The sequence below is a fragment of the Neovison vison genome, chromosome 3, assembly GCF_020171115.1.
Source record: "Neovison vison isolate M4711 chromosome 3, ASM_NN_V1, whole genome shotgun sequence".
Lineage (NCBI taxonomy): Eukaryota > Metazoa > Chordata > Mammalia > Carnivora > Mustelidae > Neogale > Neogale vison.
The window spans coordinates 87,755,876-87,782,674 of NC_058093.1; the positions used below are offsets into that span (position 1 = coordinate 87,755,876).

The following is a 26,799-nucleotide window of genomic DNA, read 5'->3' on the forward strand; positions in this document are numbered from 1 at the left end:
GTGTCTCAATTTCCCCATTTTCCCTAAGGGCTGGAAGATTTTGAATCTTAAGAATTTTAGAAAATCCACGATGATTCACTCTAGCTGACTCTTGAAGTGCTGCAGAAGTTAGAAATGAAAGATGTCAATTTGGAGGTTAGTCTGAACATGAATTACAGAGGCTATACTTATGGTATCTTTTCAGAAGTTTGGGGATAAAAGCTCTGTCCTAAAGTGACAATTTTTATACAATTTTGCTTATGTCTAAAATTGTGCAATTAGAATTTTATTCCTTTATCTTCAAATCCCTTGGAAGGATTTCGTGTCAAACCTCACTGATCACGTGCACTTTAGCGCAGATTAATCTATTCGGTGTTGTCCTGACAGCAGACTTCAGCTACAGGGAGAGAAAGTACAACAAGACTTCACTTGTGTAGGGTATGGGACAGGCAAAGATAGAGGATAAGAGCGCAAGTGTGATATACAACGGGAAAGAAACAGAAAGGGGGAGTGGGTGTCCTCTATTGGTTTCAAGTTAATCCAAGGTAGTTGTCACTATCCAAATGCTTACTCTGCCTGGATTTTCTATTTTCAGATGTATCAGGATACAGGGAAATGGTAAGAAATACCTTACTATATTTAAAGCTATCAAAGAGGAAAGTACATTTTTCAGCCTGTCTAAACACATTTTATCCTTAAACATAATTTACTCTTATCATCACAATTTTCTATCATGTGAAAAGTGTAATAAATTATCTTTCTTCAGACAACTTATACAATGATTTTTTTCACATAAGTGAGTATAATGCTCTAAACTGAGGTTCAGAGATGAGCTTATATAAATCCATAGGGGTATTTGCTCTACAGATTGAAACTTTGTGAAGACATACATTGTTTGTCCTTGGAATCATGAGATCTCTGCAAATCAGGCCTTTCTTCTTTCGGCACCATGCCTGCAGAAAAGGGTCTTGGAGACTCCTCCCACCGTGTCGTTCTCGTGCACCTGCGCTGTCTGTGGAGCTGCCTGTTTTAGACCACTGGCTCCATCAAAAACCTCTCAACCCTGTAGTGACCTTAAGTCTCCCCAAGTAACTCAGCCTAAGACTCATAAGCAGGAGAAAAATTGCCCTGAATGATGGCGGCCTCATGAGGTCCCAGATTCCCAGTCTACTCTCAAGTTTTCAAACAAACCCTAACAAAGACTATTAGACCCAGAAACAAATGCACTTCTATTAATTCATGGCCATAATATCAAAAGAAAATAATGACCTTATTTTGCCCAAATTTAGAACAAAGTATGCTACAAGCAAAACATTTAGAGAGGAGGAAGATACTAAGCTTGGGAACATAGCATGCCTTAAACAGGTGTCAGTATAACTCCCTTTACCTTTCTTTGCCTTATCAAAAAGAACAAAGCAGAATAAAACCCTTCTTCCCTGGTGCTTGGAAAAGACTCTAGCAGGAGACAAAGACATTTAATGCTAAATCATTGGTACCTCTTAAAACAACCTACTCAAGGTAGCACTCCAAAGAGTTTTAAGGATGTCTGAACTTCAGGTTAAGGAATAAATGATATTCCTGAGGCAGGTTTGCCAAGAGGAGTGTGTTGGAGGTCAGACACAGTGCTCAAGGGGACATTATAGAGTAATGTAGCAATCTAGTAAAGAAAAAGAAGGGAGCAAGTGAGAACCCAAAATACATCCTGATCTGTCCTGAAGTTGTCCTTGTTCCTACCCATGCTTCTCCCGTGTGACAAATTTCACTCACAGGTTTGTAATTGTCTTTTTATGGTATCAGGATTTCATACTCCTTCCAACTTTAACTCAACCTATCAACATTAACTATAATATCCTGTTATAAATATGGAACTCAAATTCACTATTTGAAAATGTTTAACAAATAAAAACCATTTCCTCTGTCCACCATGCTGTCAAATGGGACAAAGACAAAAAATGATTCAGGATTTTGAGTAGAAAGTTCTGTTTTCATTCTTATATGGCATGAATGTTAGAAATAATAAACAAGAGGAGACTTCAAATACCTTTAAAGGAAGGTTATTGTTCATAAAATGGCGTATCTTTGCCATCTCCAACAGTTTTAGTGCCACAGATATACTGATTTTTTTCTTTGTTTTGGCAGTTAATTATAAAAATATGAAATTTTGAGAGTTCTTTTTAACTCTCCTTTATACAAAATATGACCCTACTGATTTATCTACAGGATTAAATGCAATATTATTTTAAATATTAGAGTTTCCCATATTTCATTCTGTAAAGACACAGGAAAATATAGCCAAACTATATTATTTTGACTTGTGATCCTTGTTTTGGATCTATGGTGATTGTTTTTTGCACATGGCACTCTAATTGTTTCTACCAGCTCCTTGGGAATCCAAAGAGTTTCTAGAACTATTTTCAGCTAGGAAGAATTGATTTTTAACATTAGTTTAATTTCTAACCTAATAAATTTCCCCCTTATGTATCTTTTCTAGTAGTTTACCCAGTTAAAATATATATTCTGCTCTTACCCATAAAAAGCTTGTGAAAAAAAAAAGCCTTTCTGGTGGGAAAAAAATTTGAAAGGAAAACATGTACATACATATATCAGACCAAGAATTAAAAGATGAACATTATATGTGAGGAAACATTATAAGAAGGTTTTACTATATTAGTTTTTCCAAGTCAGTGTTCCAAGCCAGTCTTGGATTATGTGTGAAAAGTAAGAACTCCATACTGTAACAGGTGCTGGCAGGAAACTCCCATTAAAGCTTATGAAAGTTATGCCTGTAAAGTCCTGGCATCTGAGAAAATTCTCGCATAAGAATGCATTATGCATCAGATTTTTCTCACTAGAAAAACAATATGAGGCTGTGACTACTTAACAGTATTCCCAGTCACTATTTTGTTACCATCATCTCTTGGTGATAACATCTTTGGTGACCTTGTGCTATATGTAAAGTATATATCAGCCTTCATCTCAACACTTGAGAGCGTGCATTGCCTTCTATACATACCAATAGAGATGTTGGTCTACCATCTGTCCGTCCTAATCAGAGCATAAACCTGAAAGGTTGTTTTTTTTTTTTTTTCTTCCCTCTAGAGTCGAGTCAATAGATTTATACTAATTGATCCATATTTCAAAGATTGGCTTTTCATGTGCAACATGGCAAAAACTTCTGAAATTTTACTGGACTTTGGAATAGTCTATGGAATATCAGGTAGTAAGTAACATGGGTTTTAAGTGTATAGTATTGGCTCATGTTGGAATGTACTAGCATTGTGTGTGGCACATAGTGGGTTTTTACTAAATGTTGTCTTTGTTTTTCTTATGTAAATCACCCGTATCTGTATGGCTACATCTTTAAAGACTAATGGTATAATACCTTCAACATAAACTTGCTCACTTCGGCATTGACAAGTTAAAATGTCTTCCTGTGATGAAGCTCACCTTTCTAGCATATAAATTCTAGAGGTTAAAATATTTCTTTTACTGACATTTGTCTATTGAATACAACTGAATAAAAATTCTCTTTATTCTATAAGTCTAACTTTAAAAGGAATCCGATTTAAACCCAATGGGGTAATTTGGATCTAAACCATTTATCAAATTAAAAACTAAGATAAAAGCTTAGACAGTAGTGAATGTTAGACAAAGACAAAGGAAAATGGTTGTGTCTTTATATATTCAGATATATGTATCCATATCTAGGTTTGTAGCTTCACTATGGATTAAATGTTACCAGCTTGTACTTGTATTTGTAAATATAGTTTTAAATATGCTTTTCATGTATCAATAAATATATCTTTAGTAAAAAGCCCTCAGTTAGGGTAATATATTTACCTTTCAGAACATACACACACACACACACACACACACACACACACACACACACACACCAGCACCAACCCAGCAATCTGCCAAATGTGGTTGCTGTGAAAAAGGTTTTGCTTTAGGGCAATAGCAAACTAGCTCACCACCCCGCTGCCCTGTCCACTCCTCACCACACGGTTCTTTGCTGTATCCTGAACTTCCCCTCCTACGGTGAGAGAACATTTCTTCGGACTGTTTTATTGCCAATATATTTTTACTTTGTATGATGAAATGAAACAGGGGACTGGTTTCATTAGAAAGAGAGGTAAACAGAGCATTAATTAAATTTGCTGATGATACTAAATTGGGAGGAACTGTGGACATCTGTGAAGACAAAAGAATCATACAAATGGACTTAAGGAGTTTAGAAATATGAGCAGGAAATAATAAAAAGAGATTTAGCCTTAAATAATGCAAGCTAATACATTTGGGAAAAGATAATCAGAAACATGGCTATTCAGTGGACGGTAGATGCCTGGAAAGTGGTGATGGTGAAAGAGACCTAGGGGGTGATAATGGGAAAAATTATACACAAACTTACAGGGAAGTAGGCACGATGCCCAGAGGGTTACATATAAAAGAACCTAATTTTCTGAACCAGAAAGACAATAGTCCTACTCTTATGATACTGTTAGATCTCAAAAGCATCAAATTTGGCTATAGTTAGTTGAATCCCTCATGGTTCAGGTTCAAGAAATAATTTAACACTATGTGTTGAGAGACTGGTTTCACCCTATGAAGGATAAGAAAGTCTGTTTTGTCTAAAATATGTCCTGAACACCAGAGTCATTGTTCTATTTCTTATCTTATCCTATTGTAGACTATTACTAATATGGTGTGTCACATAGATAGAGATATGGATATAGATATTAATATAAGTGTAAATACATATTGGCCATGCTACAAACAATAAAAAATAATCCTTACTTTCACTTTTAAGGTAGTTTCTCTTCCTTCTGGATAATAGGACTTCAAATTATGCTTCAAGTGTTATCTAATCATTATCTCCCCTATCAGTTCAATGATTCTTCAGCTTACAGGATTTGATTCCCTAAGGATAGATGCATGGAAAGATGGATGAAAAGGAATTTTGGATAATATCCGTCTATTCATCCATTTAATAATATATTGTGAATTGAGCCTGTACCATATGCCAGCTTTGGTATGCTAAGCACTGATGAGACAGAAATGAACCAGACACAATCCCTAGACTCTTGGACTCATACTTTAGATAGAAAAACAGGTAAAGACATCAGCCATCACAGCCCCATGCAATAAGGGCTATACTGGGGAGAGCAAAGCTGTCATTGAAACACTGCAGAGAGAAATCCTAAGAATGTTCAAGACACCATAGAGGGGTGGTTGAGGATATAAATCAGAGAATATTCCTTGATGAAGGGGACTCCTGTGCTATGTACAAGAGGATGAATATGAATTTGGCAGATGGATGGGCAAAGAGACGGTTCTTAGAGAGAAGGGACAGCCCATGGGAAAATATCAACCTTCGGAAAAACTTGATGGTTGATATTCCTGGAACATAGGAAGCAGCTTATGAGAATATGAAACTGGACAGTAGACAGAGGTCATATGTTTATGGGGATAATTAGGATGGAATTTTGTTTATACTGATGGAAAAAAGAAACCATTGGAGAGATATTTGAAGAAGGCATAACATAATTCTATTCGTGTTCAAGAGGTATAATGTTGTCATGATTAAAAAGGTGGCCTGGACAGAAAACAGAACAAAGACAATGATATTAATTAGGAGGTTTTTCTCAAAAGAAATTACTGGGTTCTAATCAAGCCCATAGCATATGAAAGAACGAATCAAATTCAAGAGATATAGCAAGAAAGGAGAGATTATTTGACTTGGTGAATAATGCTCTGTGTAAGTAAAGAGAACAGTAGAAATTATCCAAAATATCTCTTCTTAGAAGAATGGAGGGGGGAAAAAAAAGAAAGAAAAGAGTGGGAAAACCAGGCCATGATGCATTGACTCAGTTAAGGAATATAGAAGGACGAATAAGTTTGTTAGGGAAAGTCCTAAATGCAGTTTGAAGAAGTTGAGTTTGAGATGCTGGAGGAAAATTCAAGAAGGCCTGTTCTTAGATCTCATCTCTGAGAATAAGACATAGCTTGAGAAGTCATTCTGAAATAGGAACTTTGAGGTCATTGAAGAAATCATTGAAGGTTTTGGTATCATTGACATTACACTGAAAGAATGGCTAGAGAAATCCTGGAGTCAGGAATTAAATCCAGAGGAAAACACACATTACTTAGGCTGTCAGACTCTGGGCTAAGCACATGGACTCCAATATTATGCCATGCAATTTCAAATACAGGCCAACTGCTGATCTTTAAGATGAAAGGAAAGAAACCTTACTACAGTGATTACAATACTGTCTGCTAGGTGTTCTACCGCCCTGTGGTGACACTAAAGAGTTAAGTTAGCCCAAACAGTAAAAATGCAAAACATAAAAAGAAGATAGTCCCTTGAAAGACAAGAAAGATAACAGTCCTATTTTAATGGCACTTACATATTCTAAGTCTTTAGAGAGCTTTTCATCATGTCAGCAGAGTTTAACTTTTCTGTCATGAAGTAAATTTGGAGAAAATGAAATCAATATCCAATCGCAAAATCATTTAGATTTTAGAGTATTGGTAGCCTGTCTTCATTAGCTTTCAACTGATAAGTCTGTGTGGTTGACTATAAATATATATGTATGTATATCTACCTACCTACCTATCTATCTTATTTCAAATTCTTTGACAGACTCTTTCAACTCAAGAGATTATCATCAAGATAAAACTTTCCTCAGGTTTATGTAAAAAATAAACACTGAACCAAGAAGGTGAGATGTTCACAGGAAGTAAACTAACACGGAACAGAAGCAGCATGTTAGTCCAAGTCTGAATTAGAGGAAAAGTTAGGGTGCTCTACTTTCTGTGTGGTTTTGAGACCTGCGCCTACTCCTGACTATTCCGAGGCATGTCACTTGTAGTCATAGTTGCCATTCAACTACTTGATTAAAAACAGCAGGCTACTGGTGCTGAAACAATGTCGAATGGGATATGACTTCCTCTGATGAAACGAGTAGAGAATGGGTATTCTATTAGCTGCTGCATGGTGCACTTAAATGTAGTCCCCCAAAACTGATGAACATAAAATCTTTAAGGAAACATACCTTCAAATGTTTGGTGTAGCTGGTATAGATAGAAAATAATATCGTTTAGAACGACATAATACACTATTATCAGAATGGTTTACATGTTTAGAAAACAGATTGGGAAACCAAGCAAATCATACAGTTGCCTTCAATCAATGGTTGGTCATTGATTTTTCTTCTTTTCTTTTCTTTTTTTTTTTTTTTTTTTAAGCTTCAACCATATGCAGCTGTAACAATGATGTACAACTTTCCACGAAGATTTAGGCAATGTTGAAGGTAATTTATCCATTCACTCGTTTATTGAGAATCTGTTATGTGCCAGGTACTGTGAAAAGTTAAAAATAAATCCATGCTCTCTATAGGAAGTAACACAGGATGGAGTGAGAGTGAGGGTAATGTTTCAAACTGTTTTTTGTTTTTTTTGTTTTTTTTTTTTCCCTGTAAGCTGTGCTTTCACTCTAAAACTCAGGACATTCTTATTATTAAATAAAAAATTGTGTGATTTTACATTTTGGGTCTGCAATCTACTATAAGCTCAAGAACTCTTCCAGCAATATCATTTTAGAGCTATTTTGGTTTCGCAGTTTTTCCTCTCAAAGTGTCCTGCTCCTGATTTTTTTGTTGTTGTTGTTGCCTCCACTAAAAATAGGAAGTGGCTTGAAAATTACAAAATTCGGCAAAAAGGTGGAAAACTAACAAAGAAAAGATAACTTGAACCTAAGAAACACACACTTCTAATTCCCACAGACTGTAAGATAAACTTTCACAGAATTTAGAAGAATCTGTAAGACCTGCATTATTTCAGGGGAATGAGTCAATTACTCTAAAGCATTCTACAGAGGAAAATATGCCATGTTCAATTGTATGGACCTACTGAACTACTTCTTGAATCTGTATGTCTTTTTAAAATATATATGTAGATCAATGATTAGTGCTTAAGTTGGCACACTTCACTTGAAAGTGTGAAAATTCCTTGGAAAAAGAAATTCCTAGACATTTTAAAAGGGAACATTATTTATTAGAAAACCCACAAAAGAGTATAATATTTTGTTCTCCTTCAGAGCTTTCTGAATTAATTAAAAATTTCTTAATTATCACAAATTTTTAATCTCTAGAGAAATGTTTATAAAAATATAATGTATAGATTCTCATTCAACTGATAAACAACAGATTATTTCACAAAACAAAGTGATGCTCTGCGAGAGCATGATAATTTTTTTGATAATTTATTCTTTAATCAGTTGGTTCACATTATGCAACAAGAATTTTTTAAAATTCTATTTAAAGACTACAGATCCATTTTTGAATCCCAGGGCAACAAATATTTGAAAAAATCTCTGTCTGCCTTATTATTTTCTTTCTTTTTTTTTTTTTTTTTGAGCCTTTTTATTGAAAACCTGAAAGCTTTCCAAATGCATGTGATTTTTTTTCAAATTTTGTAAACATTTGCTTCCAGGCTAAAACATCCTGCCAACTTTCAGCCAAGATTATTTTTATGGTTGAACTATTAACTTCTGAATATGGGGGCTTATAATAGAAAAACTTCCAGACCCAGAACTCTCATCATATAAATGACACCACTATAGGATATTTTGGACTATTACATCTTGACATGAGGAGGTGTTGCATTATTTAAATCCTCCATTCACACAATAAGAGACTAATTTCCTAGGGCATTAATTTTGGCTCTGTTTCCTTCCAACTGACTCAAAGGGAAAGTATGGTAAGAACCTAAACTTTAACATGTGGGTGGAACGGGGGTGGAGGTTGGAAATTAGACTCAGGCTTTATCTGGGAAGAGATATTATTTATTTTCATGCATTCTGGAAGCAAAAGTGTGGGAATATCCACTGACTGATTTGACCAGAGCCACATTGCTGGATACGTTAGATAGCCTTGCTGGTTATTGAACTGCACATTTATTCCTCCATTAACTTCTGTTATGTTTAAGCTCTCTTTCTGATAATAAGACTGTTGTGTACTGCTCGATGTAGATAAAATCCACGAAATGTCACTAATAAGTACAGTGAGTTGATTCCTAACCATGTGTATACGCAGAATTTGTGAATATTCAGGGTAAGCTTGCCATTCACCGCCAGATCAAACTTAAAAGTATTTTCTCGAGCGGGAACACCTTTCTCTGAAACAAAGAAGCAGGTCTCGGGTAACTACAGTTGACTTGGCAACTGGCTCCGTCACTGTCTTCTCTTCATGAAGGGACCTCACAGGAGTGCCCTTTTACGCACATTTGTTTTCTTAATTGCAAAATGAAGCTTTTTTCTCTCTCTCCACCTTGTCATCTCTGATTTCTTCTGGTTGTCTTTTCCCAGTATCTCTTTTATACTCTTGCTGGCTGCTTCCTGTTTACTCTTTTTTGATTTTTGTTTTCCCCTCTAGCCCTGAATGTGGCTTTCTTACAAACACAGAGGCCCCAGCACGATTACCCCAAAGAGCCAATTCCAACTTGGACCCAGCACAACACTATGGCTGTCAGGAAGGTGGCTGTCGCTGGTATTGCACCAAAACAAAACAAAATGAAACAAAACACAAAACATGAAACTGGGCTTAATTTTAACTCAGAAAGAAATTCTAAGGAGAATTCGCTGCAAACTTGCACAGAGCTGCTTTGAGGATCGGTTCTTTAGTAATTGCCTAACTGTGGATGCCTAACTTTAGGCATGAAAAGCAAGCACTTAAAAAAAAAAAAAACAAAACAAAAAAAACAAAAAAAGCAACACACAGGTCAGTGCCCTTCTCAGAAACATTTTTGTCCAGTCCACAAATATTCTCTGGGGAAAAAGAAAAAGTGCTTATCTTGAGTTCTTGAATTTTTTTGGGGGGGGGGAGCATGTAATTTTTATCAGTTTGTTTTGTTTTTGTTACTTTTTTTCACTCACTGCTTATAAAACTAGCAAGCAGAAGTCTCTCTGGAACAAGATAGAATCATAAAAGTTTTCAAGAATCTCGTCACAAACTAAACAGTACAAATTGCACATTCCTCATGGAAGTATCAGCCTTTCGTGCGTGCCTGGATCCAACCATAATAGATTATCCCAAAGTGGGAAAGAATGAACAGCACAGAATTAGCAGAACTGGGAGCAAAGCTTGTCTAGTGAAGGCAATTTGATCTGTACCTTAGGGGTCTGGATTCTCAGGCACTGGGAAAAGATTTTGTAAAGTTTTATTTTTGCAAGTGAGCACTTGCTAGGATCTCCAGAGACAGACTGGTGCACGGAATCGAGAATCAAGGAAGTTATATTCATAAGTATAATGCTTGGTGTGTCTTAGCATAATAGCTATGCTATAATATAGCATGCATTTATGATATATATATAATATAATAAATACATACATGTGCATACCTTACCTAATATGCAAATCTGACATATATAGATAACATGAATATCCATGGATTTAGTTTATGTATTTAAAGATCCATGTATTTATGTATATTTGATGTTCTGAATTTTGGGGAGTCAGATAAGTGTATCCCTAGGTTAGTATATAACTATACCTTCGTATAATATTAACAATTATGTCTAAATATCCCCCCATTGGAGAAATAGATTACATTTACAATGCCATGGGCCTGTTGACATGACATTCTCTCAAAATTCATGTAATAGCAGAGGAATTACCAAAAAGAAATAGTTAAGGTATAATAATAATTTTAGCCATTCTTTTTCCAAGTCACTATAATCTACCCAAAGATAACTAATTGTTCAAAGTAAACATTCCACTCTGACCACAAAAGGAATCCATTACACAAACATATAATTCACAGTCATTTTTAGTGGGTTGTAAACAGTTTGGAATGAGTATAAAATGGGACAAAAATCAAAGTGAGCATTTTGAAATGAAAAAGTGTTTGCTACAAAAGGTCAGTCCCTTTGCTTGGCAAACTATGTAGAAAAGCCTGGGAAAATGCTGATCACACAAGCAATGAGGGAATTTTAAAGCCAACAGCCTCCTTGTTTCTTTAAACAGACATCGGAACCTATAACTGGATCCTGTCAAACAAACGACAGCAAAAAAAATATAACAGCTGCTAAGAAGTCAAGTTGAGAGATAAAGTTTTCGAGGCTAAGGACCTTCTCAGAAGTAGACTAAAGGTCTTTCTTAAATCTTTAAAGCAAGGTTATGGATCTCAGGGTGGCTTTTGGGCACCAAGTCAAAAATGTAACTTTGTGTATCATTCTTGTCATAGTTTTTTGAGTTCCAGAAACAAGAAAGAGGACAAACTTGTTGATTAGCATCTGCCAAGAGTAGCTTATAGCTGGAATCATCAAATTTGCAAGACACAATACCATTGATTTTTAATTGTGGTTAAAAAAATCCCACATAATATAAAGTTTACCATCTTAGCCATTTTTAAATGTATAGTTCAGTAGTGTTAAGTACATTCACATCATTTGTGACCGATCTCCAGTTGTCATTTTAATGCTGGTAAATAGTCTGGGGGCATACTGACTAGGACTGAGGCTCATGGAAGAAGAATGTGTTGTTAAACCATATTCCAAAGGATGAATGCCTGTCCAAATGAAATTAACCTTTTTAAAGAGTCCCATTCCCTTATAGACAAACATATATTAGGTACATTAAAAATACATTTAGAATAGAAATATACTTATTCATTTAGTTAACTCCATTACGTATGAAAGAAGCCTTTGGTAAAGTTTGGTATTGTTGTGTGGAAAAGGACTGTCTTTCAGATATCTCACATGAAATGACTCCTTATATTGCATTGGTATGCTATGTGAGGAAAATAAGCTGGGAAATAAGGTAAAATTAAACTTCTGCTCTCAGCAGAAGGCTGAAGCCAGACAAATATATGTCTATTATTCAGGGTTGATCATGCCATTTAAAATATATTTAATTGTATATTTAGTATTAAGTAATATTTCATAATTTATTTAGTATATTGGTTATATTTAAGGTACACATGATGATTTGCTGTGATTATTACAGTCAAGCTAATTACCTATCACCTCTTTCCATGTCTACTAATTTGTGTGTGTGCGTGTGTGTGTGTGAGATGAGAGCACCTGCAATCCACTGTCTTAGAATAACTATCGTCATCATGCCTGTACGTTAGATATCTAGATTCATTCATCCTATATAACTGCAATTTTGTGCCCTTTCTCCTTTTCCCCCCAACTCGCTATTATGTGATTGTTTAAGCAAACAAACTCCCTTTACCTTAAAAAAAAAAAAAAAAGAATACTATAAGGTTTATTTTCTCTTCTAGTACCTGTTCTTTTCTTTCATAACACTCATCATCGTTTGGTACTCAGTGAATTGTTCTTTTGCTTAATGTTTATTTCCTCTAGATACTCAATTGGTAGTGTGGAAACTGACACATGGGTAGGCACTAGAGACCTACTTGTTGCTGGATACAACAAACTCTTCGTATGTGTTACATATTCACCCAGTATTTACTGAGTGCTTCCAGTATGCTAGGTACTGTGTGGGGGCTCTTCCCCAGAGACACATCTTCCCAGAGTAGTCAGCCAGTTACACGCTTCACATGAAGGGAACTACAGATTAAGCTCTTAATACCAACTGCACCAAGGGTGAACTATATACATGAAGTCACAACTCTTAAGCCCTTGTCTTCTGAGCAATACACCTCACCTTACTTTTAAGTAAGCAATTTCTACACACTTTGGGGTCATCCTAAGCTATACAAAGTCTTCTACAAAGTAGTGAAAGGTGGACTTCTCTGCTTAGGTCTACATACTCCCAGTATGTCACAATGCCTCCTTCTGCATGCTTGCTGCATCGGACCTCAAAGAAAAGTACTGGATGACCTCAGGTTTTGGGTCATTTTATCATATGTATTGAGCATTAGCTGAACAATGACTTGATATTTGCATGGAAACTGCTTTGGAAGAAAAAACGTAAACCTTCAGCTGCTTACGCTGTTCACGCTCTACAACTGTAAAGGCAACACGAGCGTGAACGAACCCCTTGGAAGAGCTTTAAAGACTAACACACTCCTTTACAGTTTCCCTCCAAGCTCCGTGTATGTTCTCTAGGCTGAGCAAACAAGGTCAGAAACCACAGAAATAACTTTAATCTGGTTATAATAGTCGGTGAGGGGGAGAATGCTCTGGTGGTTTAAGGGAATAAAGGAAACCAAATCAAGATAAGGAAACACACTAAACAAGTGATTCGCTAAATTGGTTTACATTCGGCTCACTAATAGATTTTCTTCTAGGCATGTCTGTGAGATGTAAAATTTAAAATGTGACTAATATCACTTTACTAGGGTTGATTAAAGAATGCAACTATGCCAAGCACTGGGTAGATTTTCCCTGGTAGACTACAGGAGCATGAACAATTTGGTCTGTCAATTGCAAGCAAGTAAGACAAATAACTGAATGAATGAGTCAATCAATTAATCAATCAATCAATGAATCTATGAATCAATGGTGAGATCTGCCTTCCTAATGCTGTTTCATTTAAAATCAAGCATGTGAGAAGCATTAAAAAAATACGGTTACAATTTACAGATGATTCTTTTATAAAGGTAGGGGAAATAATCTTAAGAGAAAAGAGAGAAAGGAAACAAATCTTTTTATAACACCCGGTGTCCTGCTATAGTGAATTTTGAGGCCATTTCCCTAAAACTGTTGAGAGTGAACACACACTTTCATTAAATGTGCCTTTCCCATAACTGGTCCATAAGCATTTCCCATGACTCTGCAGTTGAGTATCTGGCTGGAGGATCTGGCCATTAGAAGGAGGGCTCTAGATATGCTGAGTCCCAGCCGTGCTGAGAGACTTGGCACCTTTATATGCTACTTCCTAATACCAACCCCGGCACAAAATGTCATCGGAAGCCTGCATAAACATTGGACTTAGATTCACATAAATTATTTCTGTCCTAAGGTGCTTTCTGCCAGAATTTAGTAAAAACAACACTTTGAGTAAATAGAATTGGCGTATAAATGTAAGAATATTAATCCAGCAAAATGATCATAGAGAAATATAATCAAAAGTACACATTTGTAAATCTTGCCATGATGGGAGAGGTTTATCTCGTGCTTCTGAGTTTTTATTGAATATTTCCATAGAGTTCCTTTAAGCTGACACTGCCAAAGTGCTCTGAATTATCAGTTGCTTTGTGGAATTGTAAAGTCTTTGAGTTTCATTAAAATGCTTAGGAGTTATTTTAATAATCATATGTGCGATTAGTGCGTGTTTAGTGCTGGGTCTACAAATTCATTCTAAGAGTAAACATTGGGACAATGAAATATAATGCCAGATATGATTGCTGCTGTCAGCAGAAACATTGTCTTATTTTATTAAAAATCGCCAACAAAATGCCGTGAACAGAAGATACAGTTTCTATTTATAGGTATTTCCTACTCTACTGTATTTTGGTATCTGCACACCACTAAGGCTGTATCTAGCAGCGTTTTCATTTTGCCTCTGGTATGTACATAAATAGAGAGGTACAGAGTCCTCTTATTATATGTGCACACGTCTTATTATGTGCAGCTCCCCCAAAGTCCTATTCGGATATTTGCTCTAATATAATAGTGCTCACACCGTCGGTGCTGAGTATTAGTAAGTGGGTGAAGATTTCCTGGAAATGATGATAATTTAGCTATTGGCAATAATAACATTATAACATTCTCAGTGATCCATTTTGGCTTTAAGTACTTATTGAATAATATTTATTCCTAAATTATGAATTTATAAAATTAAATGAGATTGCAACGTGCAATAAAAACACACTTCTCTCTAAACTCCAAATGACTTCATTCCTCACCGATAGCTCTCCTTGCATTCATTCTGCTTTTACTGTTTTCTGCCCTCTGTGAGCTCTCGACTCCTCTCTGATGTGTGGATACGCTTTCCCCCAAAGCCACCTTTCTTTATCTACTTTCCTTACCCACTCGTCCCCTTCTTGTTATTCTCTCATTCCCTACTGATATGGGAATAATAGGATCCCAAGGCTGTCCTTACAGTATAATTAAAGTATGAATTTCCAGGAGTTGGAAATTGCAGGCCATTTTTATTATGCTTCTATAATAAAGCCAGGTAACATTCAGAGAATTAAAATGGCTTTTTCCTAGTAGATAACTTGGTAAAGACTTTTTTCCCCTTGGTTCTATTGTTTTAAGAGACTGGGGGCTGAAAATGGGAATAGATTCACCAATTCTTTTACTGAAAACACCTCTATCTTTTACATGATATATATCCCCCTAGATCCTGGGAATATGTTGTAAACTTGTAACAGATGGTGATGAAGCTTCACATTTTTATACAATACATTTTTTGAGATTCTCCATCTACTGTATGTATCTTCCAGGGAAAATGACCTTGAATGAATGAAGTCATAGTCTGAAGGAAAAACACCCCACAGATAGACCAGCAAAGAAATGATGAGTCAATTGGGTTTTGTCTTGTTCCCTGTGGTAAGATGAAATAATTTCTCATGAAAAACAGAATGCTGAAAAATAGGATTCAAAGGTCGTCTTAACACTGGAGGTGCATCTGTTAATTGTTCCAGGAGAACCAGTTAGCCATATTCTATACTGAACAGAAACACATGGAAGACAGGATATCACTGTTCGCAAGTAGGAATGCTATTTGCTTCACTTGGGTAATGTTGGGGGCTTACCAAAAATTGTTCTGGCACAACATCTACCAGCATGAATGTTAGGAGGGTTCTAACACTGTGAGTGCTGATATTTTATGAATGTTTTATCACTGGCTTGAAAACAAGAAGTTTGCAATTGAATCAACAGCATGTCAGACAGACAAAATATTAAAAAAAAAAAAACAAAGAAAGAACATTGGTGGGAATTACTGATGTCCCTATTGTAAAACAAACTGAAGTTAATAAGAAATTTGATCCTCTTAACCGATTAACAAAAGTCAAGTTTTAATTGCATGGCTTCCCAGACAAATCAAGTGGTACCGTTAACTTGAGCACTGGTTGTTTAGATGGTGTGCTAATGGGGGGAAGTTGCTGCATATTCAGTTACCCACCTCTTTTTTCGACAGCTTCAATGCATTGCTTTACAAACCGTGGAACTGTGGAATTTTCACGTTCACACACTGTGTGCAGATGAGAGCCAAAAATTTGATCTGCAAAAGAAACAAAGATGAGCTTCATTAAAATCCAAGATTGCGTTGTTCTTTAATTTGATTCTGTTTCCATATCCACTGTGTGCTGAAATCTGTGTCTTGCATAGGAATTGTGGTTTTTTTTTTTTTTTCCTTGAATTCCAAAGGGTCTACTGCAGAGATACAAAGGCCATAACTCCCTCCTTTATGGAACAGGACTCTGGGCCCAGAGAAAGAAAACGAACACTCTGCCATCGATTAGGCCGGGATGACAGAGTAAGTTATAGTCTCTCTGGGCATAACTTTGTTGTTTATAAAATAATGACAACGAATTAAGAAAACTTCTACAAAGTCATTAATCTTAATGAATTGGTGTCTTGAGTGTTTTAAAAGAAACTTGTTAATGATCACCAAAATTTTAATTTTATAAGTATATTTAGAAGATTTGTTCAGTGGGTCAATGATCTTTGAAGAGGCAAGTTCCAGGAGATTTACTTTGAAGTGGATTTCTTCACATCTCTCCTGCCTCAAATGCCCTTCCTCTTCCCTCATCTAAGTATCCCCTTTCCTTTATAGCTCAGCTCTGACCACACTTTATCCACAAACTCTTTTCTTCGTCTCTCGGTTTTGTGTCTCCTTTAGCATCGGTTCTTTGGAATACCAGTTCCTCAGGATGTTGATAGGCAATTCGGGGAAAAAAGGCCTGTGATCAAAATGGTTTAGCAATGTTGGGTTAAACAAAGTTAAACAGGTTTCTTTCATGTGTATTTTTACAGCCTGTGACAGGCCCGTCTGCGCTGGGAATCTCCACAAAGGCCTGGAGGACGCACGATTTCCCAAACTTATTTCAGTAAGATCCTTTTATTTCAAAGGGCATCTCTCCAGACTAATGCTTCCGAGAACACACTCTGAAATTCTAGCCTAGTCTTCTCATTTGAAACACAATTTATACTACCTTGCACTGTGTACTTACATTTATGATATATGGAATGTATTTTCTCAAAGCAGATTTGGAGTGTCTACGTTCTCTATGTGTTTGCAGAGTCATCAGTGCTTAGCATAGACTCTGGCCCACAGGATTCACTCACAGATAGTTTTTATTGCAGTAAATTATACATAACATAAAATTCACCATTTTGAGCATTTTTACATGAACATTTCCATGGCATTAAGTACATTCTTGTGTAATCATCACCACCATTTCCAGATTTTTTAAAAATAGCATAGATATTTATTACTGATAGTGAATCAAATACTTGGTAAGTTCAAGGGCTTCCTGTCTTGCTCAAAGTGAACTCCAGTTCCCTATTGCAACTTCCAAGGTAATACATGACCTGCCCTTCCACCCATTAATTGATTTCATTTGCTCCCTCTCTCCTCTCTCCCCCTCATCACTTGCCTGCAGCCACTCTGTCCACATTACTGAGTCTTGTCTATGCCAAGCACACTTCTGCCTCAGGGACTTTGCACTTATTATGACCTCTGCATGAAACTTGCACTAGGTCTCTTTTGTAGCCTTTCGTACCTAAAAATGGCCCCACTGCAATAGGAATGCTCCGTGATACTTCCCTGTTTTACTTTCCTTAGAGCATTTATCTCTGCCTACTATATTAGATTGATGTGCTTACTGATTAGTTTTCCCCTGAGTAGAATGCAAAACCCAGGAGAATAAAGACTGCACCTATTTCCTTTCTTACTGGGTCCCTAGTAAGTAGACAATGTTTGACATATACTAGAAGTTCAATATCATTTATTAAATGAGGGACCTCAAGACACTGTCTTAATCATCAGTGGAGGTCTTCAACATTAAAAAATATGTGTAGTGGAAGTGGGGAGAAAAATAAAATGCAGCATAACAGAATGATAAGTGAAATATTACAAAGGGGTAGTCAAAATGGAATGTGGTGAGACTTGAAGGAAGTCATGTTTTTCATCCATTTCTTAGAGAAGGTGATGGCTTTGAATTAAGGACAACCTAGAAGGGAGGAAAGTAATTAAAGCAAAAGCATGAATATATTTCAATATGAAAATGTACATTTTAATCTAAGAGACAAAAAGATGGTAAGCCCAAAACATATCAACAGAGTGTAGAGAAGTTGGAAATAATCATGGGTATTTGGTTTGAATACTTGGTCAAGTAACAAACATTTGTTCAAAAAAAGTGAGCCACCACTATAGGAAAATAAAATGACATAAACTATTATTTAAGAAAAATAGCCCACAACTTCAGATGGAATAATTTAAATTGGCCAGAAATTATAGTCTGGAAGGATTGCTATAAAGTATAAAAACATCTAATGGAAATTATTATTCAAATCAATTTCTTAAATGTTTATTGAACATGTGGCAGGACATCAGACCAGCCTTTGGTGCCCACAGAAGACTTCCCAGAGAAGAAACAAATCCTCAAGGAAAAGTAAGACCAGTGAAGAGATAAAAGAGGTGACAAAAGGCCATTTAGGGAAGATGGAAGGAAGGTATACAAACACATCAGTGATGGGGAGAATGGTGCGAAGAATGAGATGTGCTGAGGGAAACAGTCACTTTTTCTTGTTTACAGAAATCTTGATGTATTAAGCTTTAAAAGAAGAGGAAGATGGTGTTATAAGAGTTTTAAATATTTAGTTAGGTAGGTTAAATTATTTGAAAGTGTGCAGACACCAGTGATCTCTTATACATACACTATTCCCCTCCTGACTTCTTGTTTTTAGAGTCCATTCTGAGCCTGAAAATATTCCCTATTGACTTCTTCCTTCCTTGCTGCTCTGGGTAATTAGTTAGCTCTAACCAGTCAAATGTAAGGAGAAATGACTTGGGAAGCTACAAGAGATTTCTCTCTCTCTCTCTCTTTCTCATTCTCTCTTTTGTACCAGATGAAAGAAAAGGGGTGTATGAAGGAACTCTTTGTTTTTTCTTCCTGCTTTGAACATCACTGTGCAATCATGTGATGCTTGGAGCTACTGCAGCAATCTTATCACCATGAGACAACAAGGTTGCAGACAAAAGCAAACAGGATTTAAAAAGGTCAAAAAAAAAACCCCGAGACCTCAATGACATTGTTGAAATTCTAAACTTAAAACAATTATTTTCCAAATTCCTTACTATGTGAGATAATATGTCCTTTTAAACTAGGTATTCTATCCCCTACAGCCAAAATGTTCATAACCAATTGTGATTGATTGTGGAGAAGATCGAACACAGGGAGATTAGTTAAGAAGCTAATGTGATCACCTTGGAAGGTGTTATAGAGACCAGAATCAGGATAGAGTTGTGGTAAATGTCATCATTTTTCAAGATTCTTCTCCTCTCTGAAGTAGATTTGTATATTCACCCCTTTTACAATGTGACTGTGTGGTAAAACTCACTACAGTGGGTAACACTTATTTTTCCCGTTTCACTGATGTTGGGCTTGGCTATAGACTTGTTTTGGACAAAGTAGTGTGAGTAAAAATGACAGTGTGTCAGTTCCAGATGGAGGCCTTAAAATGCATTACGGATTTCTACCCACCTGACTGCTTTCTGCTATTGCCAAGAACTTCCCTGGATAGATGCTGGCCTTTCAGTCTGGGATCCAGAATAAATACACATGGCACAGATTGAGGCCTTACACTTCGAATAGAGCTGTCCACTAAAACCTGCCCCAGGCTACTTGATCCATAGACATATGAGAAATAAATGTTTTGTGTTGTGTGTCACTAAGATTTGTATTTGTTATGCAGCAGTAGCTTACTGATAAAGACGTTAACAGGAGTCCATATTGTTGGTGAAGTAAGCTATGCTCTGAGAGTGAAAACAAAGAGAATTAACAGGACATGGAAATTGAAACTGGTGAGCAAAAAAAAAAAAAAAAAAAAGAAAACAATTATAAATTTGTTAGGAATGTGGAATTTTGCATCAGTTTAGATTCACCCCAAGGAGGAGTCCCAAAGGAAATTTCTCTCCCTTTAAAATGAACTCATTGTGCTTTACCTAATATGATGGCAGTTTTTACTCTGTGTTCTTTCCAGATCCATTTAATTCTATCAAGTTCAACTCAGTGCATATTTCTTGAGCATCTGTCATGTGCTGGATATTGTAAAGAATACAAATATTGATTCACTTATTCAGTAACTATTTATTACATGCCCACTATAAGCCAGACACTGTTCTCCAGCCAGAAAATGCAGTGATGCATAAAGCATGATCTCCTATAGTCTGGGGAGGTGGTGGGTAATATAATGTGATTAGTGCTATCTTAAGGCTGTGTAATAACAGCAGTTAAGCTTCATTGTACTCTTACATTAAGCCGGGCATGGTTCAAAGTATTTTATGTATTCTAACTTATTAAATCTTTACACCAAGCCTCAATTCTTTGGTGGTAGATACTATTAACCTGATTTTATGGTGAGGGAATGGACCCCAAAATATTGAATCCTATGTAAAGTTACAAGTATCAGGCTTTAGGGAAAGAAAAAAGACAAGAAGCTGACCTGCGACAAGAAGGGGTGATTTTGTAGGATTTGTTAACTGGATGCAGAAGATGAGTCAGCCTACCAGAGAGGACTTCTTAGTTTCTTGCTTGAGTAAAAGAGACTGACATGCAGAAGGAACCCTCAGAGTTTGCAGAAGAATAAAGAGACTGGTTATCAGGAACCTACCAGAGAGGACTTCTTAGTTTCTTGCTTGAGTAAAAGAGACTGACATGCAGAAGGAACCCTCAGAGTTTGCAGAAGAATAAAGAGACTGGTTATCAGGAAAGTGGATAAGCATTTTAGATGCAGAAGGATGATGGGAGATAAAGGTGAAAAGTTCTCATTGAATTTTGACAATTCAGAGGCCATTGATGACCATGAGGAAAAAAGTGAAAAGATCAAATGGACTCCTGCATTAAGAAGTTTAGTGCTGGGAATTCAATTATAAAGGAAGGTGGGATTTGGGTCCCATCTTGAGCAGGGTAGATAGGAGTGAACGTGAACTGCTGGGTGTTCTGCTATAATGCCCTGGAGGGAATGAGGTGTTCTACTGGCTACTTTTGGTTCTAAAGTGGGAGGTGGGTGAGGTGCATCACTGCCACTTACTGGGTGGTCCAGCCGAGCACAGGCAATACCTCATTGAGAAACACCCCTCATGATTGTCAAGTGTCCTGGTGAGAAAAGAGTCTTGATATGATCAACATCATTAGACAGAAGGGAGATGTTTGCTTTTACTAGTAACCAGAAAAACCAAAAATTGTCTTCTTAATTCTAGCCTCTCTTTAAACTGGCTATACTCACCCAAGAAAGTATGGCTCTGGAATTAAGAATTTAATCTCTGTGGTGAAGCTGATTAAATGCAAGGCTGTAACTCAAGCCAAGGCAACGAAATTCTCCCTCACAATGATTAGAAGTGGGATACTACAGACTGAGGTAGTTAGCGCCATAAATAGTAAATAGTAAGAGTTAAATAGCAAGACTGCCTAGATTTAGACACTGGATGCTAGGGGCAGCCATATGGGGAGATCGCTGTGTGCAATGGGTGACTCGGTCCAGGAACTAATTTGCAGAGAGAGGTGAATGAAGCAGACACACCCTAGGTCCTCACTTTCTGATGCCTAACTCCAGAGATCACCTATCTCTTCCACGAGGTGTCATGACATACCCTAGGTTGTGACAACAGGTTCTATTTTATTTGAATATTTTTCAGTGAACTTCTGTTTATTGCAACCAAATAAACTTGACCAGAGCATGAACATAGCATTGGCCAGAAGGTTTCTATTGCCCATAATAGAAAGTGCCAGCCTTGGTTAAACAGTGAGATCCACTGTCACAGATGACTCTGGTTGGGAAAAGTATGGTGGATGTCTATTGCTTTTCCTGGCCCTGCAACTATCCTCCTATTCTCTGGTAAGATCACTCTGATTTTCCTTAGGGAATGATGCCTTTCTCGTGTTGGCCACCATTTGGTTTGAGTGGTGCTGACTCCACCACCTCTAGCTCCAGGGAGAAACATGAATTTCCTCATGTTCAGACATGAACACATGGCCCAAGTTGAGCCGGTGGAGAAATCCTAAGGCTTTTTCTAGTGCTACTGGGAAAGAGAAACCTTACTTCTAGAGGAATTGACTAACTATTGGGATATAAATCTGAGCTTCTAGAACTTATGTTGCCACCTTCTGGGAGAACATATGGGAGAATTAAGCCAACAGAGTAGAAAACAAGCTGAGTGATGGAGGAAGTAAAGATTTGTTAGTAATTGTGCCCCTAGATCCAATCATGCCTGAAGCTATCCTTGTCCCGTGGAATTTTCAATTAAGCAGTCCAATAAATTCCATTTTTACGTTTGCAGTATGGACAAGTTTCTATCAATTACAATGAAAGGAATCTTGGCTACAACACTAGCCTTCAACATAAAATGATGGATCATGTAACTTAGAGGAGATGATGATGCACAAGAAATGACTTTGCAAAGTAAAAAGTGTTATCTAATGAAAATATATCATAGAGATTTAGCTATAATGTCAATGTCAAATTTCAGGGCTGTGGTGGAATTGTCACCCATCTGTAAATTTGATACAATCCAGGGTTTGATACCAAGGAGGACCATTAAACTGCAGGAATGTGTTTGAACCACAGAACTTCCTATCTTAAAATAGTATAAGGAAAGGGGGAGGGAGAGAGAAAGTATTCTGTTTTCTTGGCAAGCATTAATGAACTAACTTTGCCCCCTTAACTTCCATGCCTGTTGTCCTGGCACAACACGAAGGATTATTTCTGCTTTCCCCTTCCTTATGCTATTCCAAAAAAATGGAGCAACCCAGAACCCCGAGCTCCAGACTCCCTACCTATATTCCCATCTGTGGGCTCACTGGTAATCCTTTATTCCTCTCTTAACAAATTTTTGTATTTAGAAAACACCTCTAGCTTGAGGTGCCAATATTTTTGGAATGCTCCACAAATGCCTATGGCCTTGGCTAGTGTGATCATTATGTCTTCCTTCTCCTGCTTCAGCGTTTATACCAGGGGTGGCAGGCAACACATTGGTTGGAGAAAATCCATTTTCAGCAATTTTTCTTTGAAAGCATCTTTTGGTGAGAAAAACAAATAGACCTTCCACATGACTGCACTTATAAATCATGTTGTTTACATAATGAATTAGAGTTTAACTAGGAAATGGTGGTTTTTAATCTTTAAGCTCTCAAACTTTTGACCGATTTAGTTAGTTCATCAGCATAACCAGGTTAAGTCTCCCAGATTACAAATTAGCTTCATTCTCCCTCATCTCTGCTATATATTTTTTGACAAATTATGGAAAGAACACCCAGTAATGGGATCTTTGTCAGTTAGATTCCAAATGAATCAAAACTATGAGGAAAACTACTCAATAGAGGCAGTTAAATGTTCAAATAATGTGACGGTGTTATCATCATTTACCCAGGAAGACAGTCTCCACATGCTTTTCAAAATGATTATTCTGCTTTCAGGACACAGGGCTGCTGTTGCAGCTAGTCCAGTAAATTTTAAAAAGGAAAACAAAGCACCTAGAACTGCACATACATGAAGAACATAGAGGGGAACAGGAAACAATAATAACAAATCAAGGGGCTTAGACCCACCCATCCTTTTGGTCACGAGGTATATTTTTTAAGGGGTTGGGCTACAAAAAAACCCAAACCAAAACAAAACAGAAAACACTGGGGGTTTGCTTATTTATTTATTATCTTTTATTTATTTTTCTTGAGAGAGAGGCACGTGTGTGCCTGTGCACACATGCGAAGTGGGGGGAGAAGGGGCAGCGAAAGGGGGAGAGAATTTCAGGGAGGCTCCACACCCAGCGTAGAGCTTGATGGGGTTCAATCTCACAACCCTGAGATCAAGACCTGAGCCGAAATCAAGAGTCCAATGCTCAACTGACTGAGCCACCTAGGCCCCCGCCACCGGGGGCTATCTTACACAAAGAATTTATTCAAATATTAAGGAATGACAGTGAGTGGGAACTCCAAGAATTTACTAGGAACTCAAAGTAATTTAGTAATTACTCGAGGCTGGAGAACCAGTCTTGGAGATGTTTCAGACCAAAGGTCCCAAGGAAGTCCATGAAATATGCTGCTGGGTCCAGAGTCTCATAATTCTGCTGGCTAGGTCAGGATGCTCTTTACGTTACCACTCCACCACCAGCATAGTTCTGAGGACTTATACTCTTCAACTGCTCAAGATGGGATGCCCAGTTGGTTGAAATTACGTTAAGAATGGTGCTGGAATAAGAAAAAACATAGCCCTGGTGGCTTCAATAGTAGGTAGCCTGTACTTGAAATATTTCTCCCTCCACAATGCTACGCACATAAGCACATCCTCTCCCAATAAGTTGCTATAGGGGAGGGGCAGATACTGAAGGGCAAAAGTAATATTTCCAACATGGGTAATTTCAGCAATTTAACCAAAATTTAGCTTTGATTTTAAACTATAAGTAACATTTGGTTTTCTTTTCGAGAGTAGGTTTCTAGAAAACTTTCAGATTACTTATCAAAGAATCCTGTTTCTACTTTCATCTTTTATATTTTCTCCACTTCCATCCTTATTACTTTTTCTTCTTCCTTAAAATACTCACCATATAAGGCCTCATCATATAAATTTACTGCAGCTTTACTGATAATTTTTGGAGAAATGGGTGATTTAAGTAAGTACTATAATTTACAGATGGCTTATCTCTTGAACTAAGATTCAGAAAAACATGTTTAATGCTGAAACACTACTGAATTTAATCTGTATTAAGTGCTTCATAAGGTCCTGTGTTATTTTACAATGCCTTCGGGCTTTGATTAAAAGTATCAGTTACTGCTTTTTGATACACAGACACCAAAAAACTGGGCTGTTTCTCTGCTGAATCTCTAATATACACTGCAAGTGAAGTAAATTTCTCTTACTGCCTTGTTTACTTGTGTTTTTTTTTTTCTCATAAGAGTCAAATACAGGGAAAAAAAGCACAATTATTTTAACTTTTAAGTAGTTTGGAATCTAAATAAATAGAAACTCTAAATATATACACTTTTGTGTATAGTTTCCCCCCACATGTTTATTCATACTTGTGTAGCTCATTAACCTAATAGATTTTAAAGTCCCTGGTGGATAATGATAATGTCTGTTCTGGAAGGACTGGCCTGGAGGAGATTTTGCCCAGCCTATGGAGAAGATATCCCCAAACAAGGGAAGGCTGTAGTCTGCAGCCTCCAATCAAATTTGGACAGTTGGATGCAGGAGTAGTATCTTGACACAAGCAGCCCAAAGGTGAAATTCTGAGACAGGCCCACTGTCACCCAGACAGAATGAAGGAGTTCTTCCCCACCTTCTCCTATTTCCTTTTCTTTTTTCCTTTTTCAGGCTTCAAGCTGACCCACCTTTCAAGATTTTACCCTCAATCCCAAATAGTACTTCATAGAACTACTTTGGGGCTCCTTTCTCTTTTGTTTTTTTGTTTTTTTGTTTTTTTTTTAAAGTAGGCTCCACACCCAGCACGGAGCCCAATGTTGGGCTCAAACTCACAAACCAGGGATCAAGACCTGAGCTGAAATTAAGAGTGGGGCGCTCAACTGACTGAGCCACCCACTCATCTTTGCCCTCTTCTTTTAAGCTTCTAAACTCTCCTGGAAATAGATCTCAACTCAACTTTGGTCGAGTTAACACAATGGACATTTTGGGGAGTCCACTAGTCAGAAATAAATTCATATCTTAAACAAGGAGTTTACTACCTCAAATGAAACAGGGAGTATGAGATTTTTCAATATTTGTCTACTCTGGGCAGCAACTTTATCCTATGCTTCTCCATCCTTTTGTTTACCCAAAGCAACACAACACACAAATATACACATAAACATGCATACTGCCCTCCACATGCATGTGCACAGAATCACAAACAACAGTATAGAGAGTGGTCTGACCAAGTGAATATTTCATGAATTTTTGTATTCATTCATCTTTTGTATCCATCCCTGAGTATTTATCAATGCCTGCCAGGGATGGAATAATGAATAGAACACTCTCTGCCCTTCTACAGCACTTTCTGGCTTCATACAGCTTAGATATAAATGGGAAAACAAACTCATAAACCCATTAATATATAATATATATGATAATGTCCAATATTGATAGGTGCTATGAGAAAAGAAAGCAAGACAGGGAGATGGAGAGCCAGAGGGAGGTATTATTAGGGAAGACATTTCTGAGGCTATGCCGTTGAGTGAAGATCAAAAGAAGTGAAAGTGTGAATTATGCCTATACGTGGGGAGAGTGTTAGGTCAGAGGAGCAGCCAATGCATAAGACTGGGGAGTAAGCATAGTGTTGTTGGGGAGTAGTAAGGAAGCCTGTGTGGCTGGGGGAGATGACAAACATAGATGAAACTGAAAAGGTAGCCTGGGGACCAAAGCAGGTAGAATCTTGTAGGTCACAGAAAGGTCATCAGATAGTATTTTAAGTATGATTTTACTCTAAGTAATTAGCAATTATTGACCATGGGAGTGAAATAATGTGACTGATGTTTTTAAATGGTCCTTCTAATTGCTGTGTGGAGACTATATTTAAGAGGGTCAAGAAAAGACACAGAGAGGCCAGGTAAGGGGTTAGTGACATGTGCACGGTAACAGTGCTTAGATAAGGCTGGTAACAATGGGACTGACTAAATGTGGTTGAATCTGGAATATATTTTAAGGTGGTTTTGCTGACGAGAGCAGGAGAGAGAAGAGAACAGAGG

General features: G+C 37.1%; 1 protein-coding gene across 1 annotated transcript in view; it reads right to left on the bottom strand.

The window, feature by feature from the left end:
- Window positions 1-26,799, bottom strand: part of ARHGAP15 (Rho GTPase activating protein 15) — a 602,539-nt gene that overhangs the window by 209,142 nt on the left and 366,598 nt on the right. Inside the window, exon 10 of the mRNA XM_044242546.1 lies at window positions 16,023-16,121. Within this exon, the coding sequence (XP_044098481.1) occupies window positions 16,023-16,121 (99 nt within the window). The remainder of the gene's footprint in view (window positions 1-16,022; window positions 16,122-26,799) is intronic.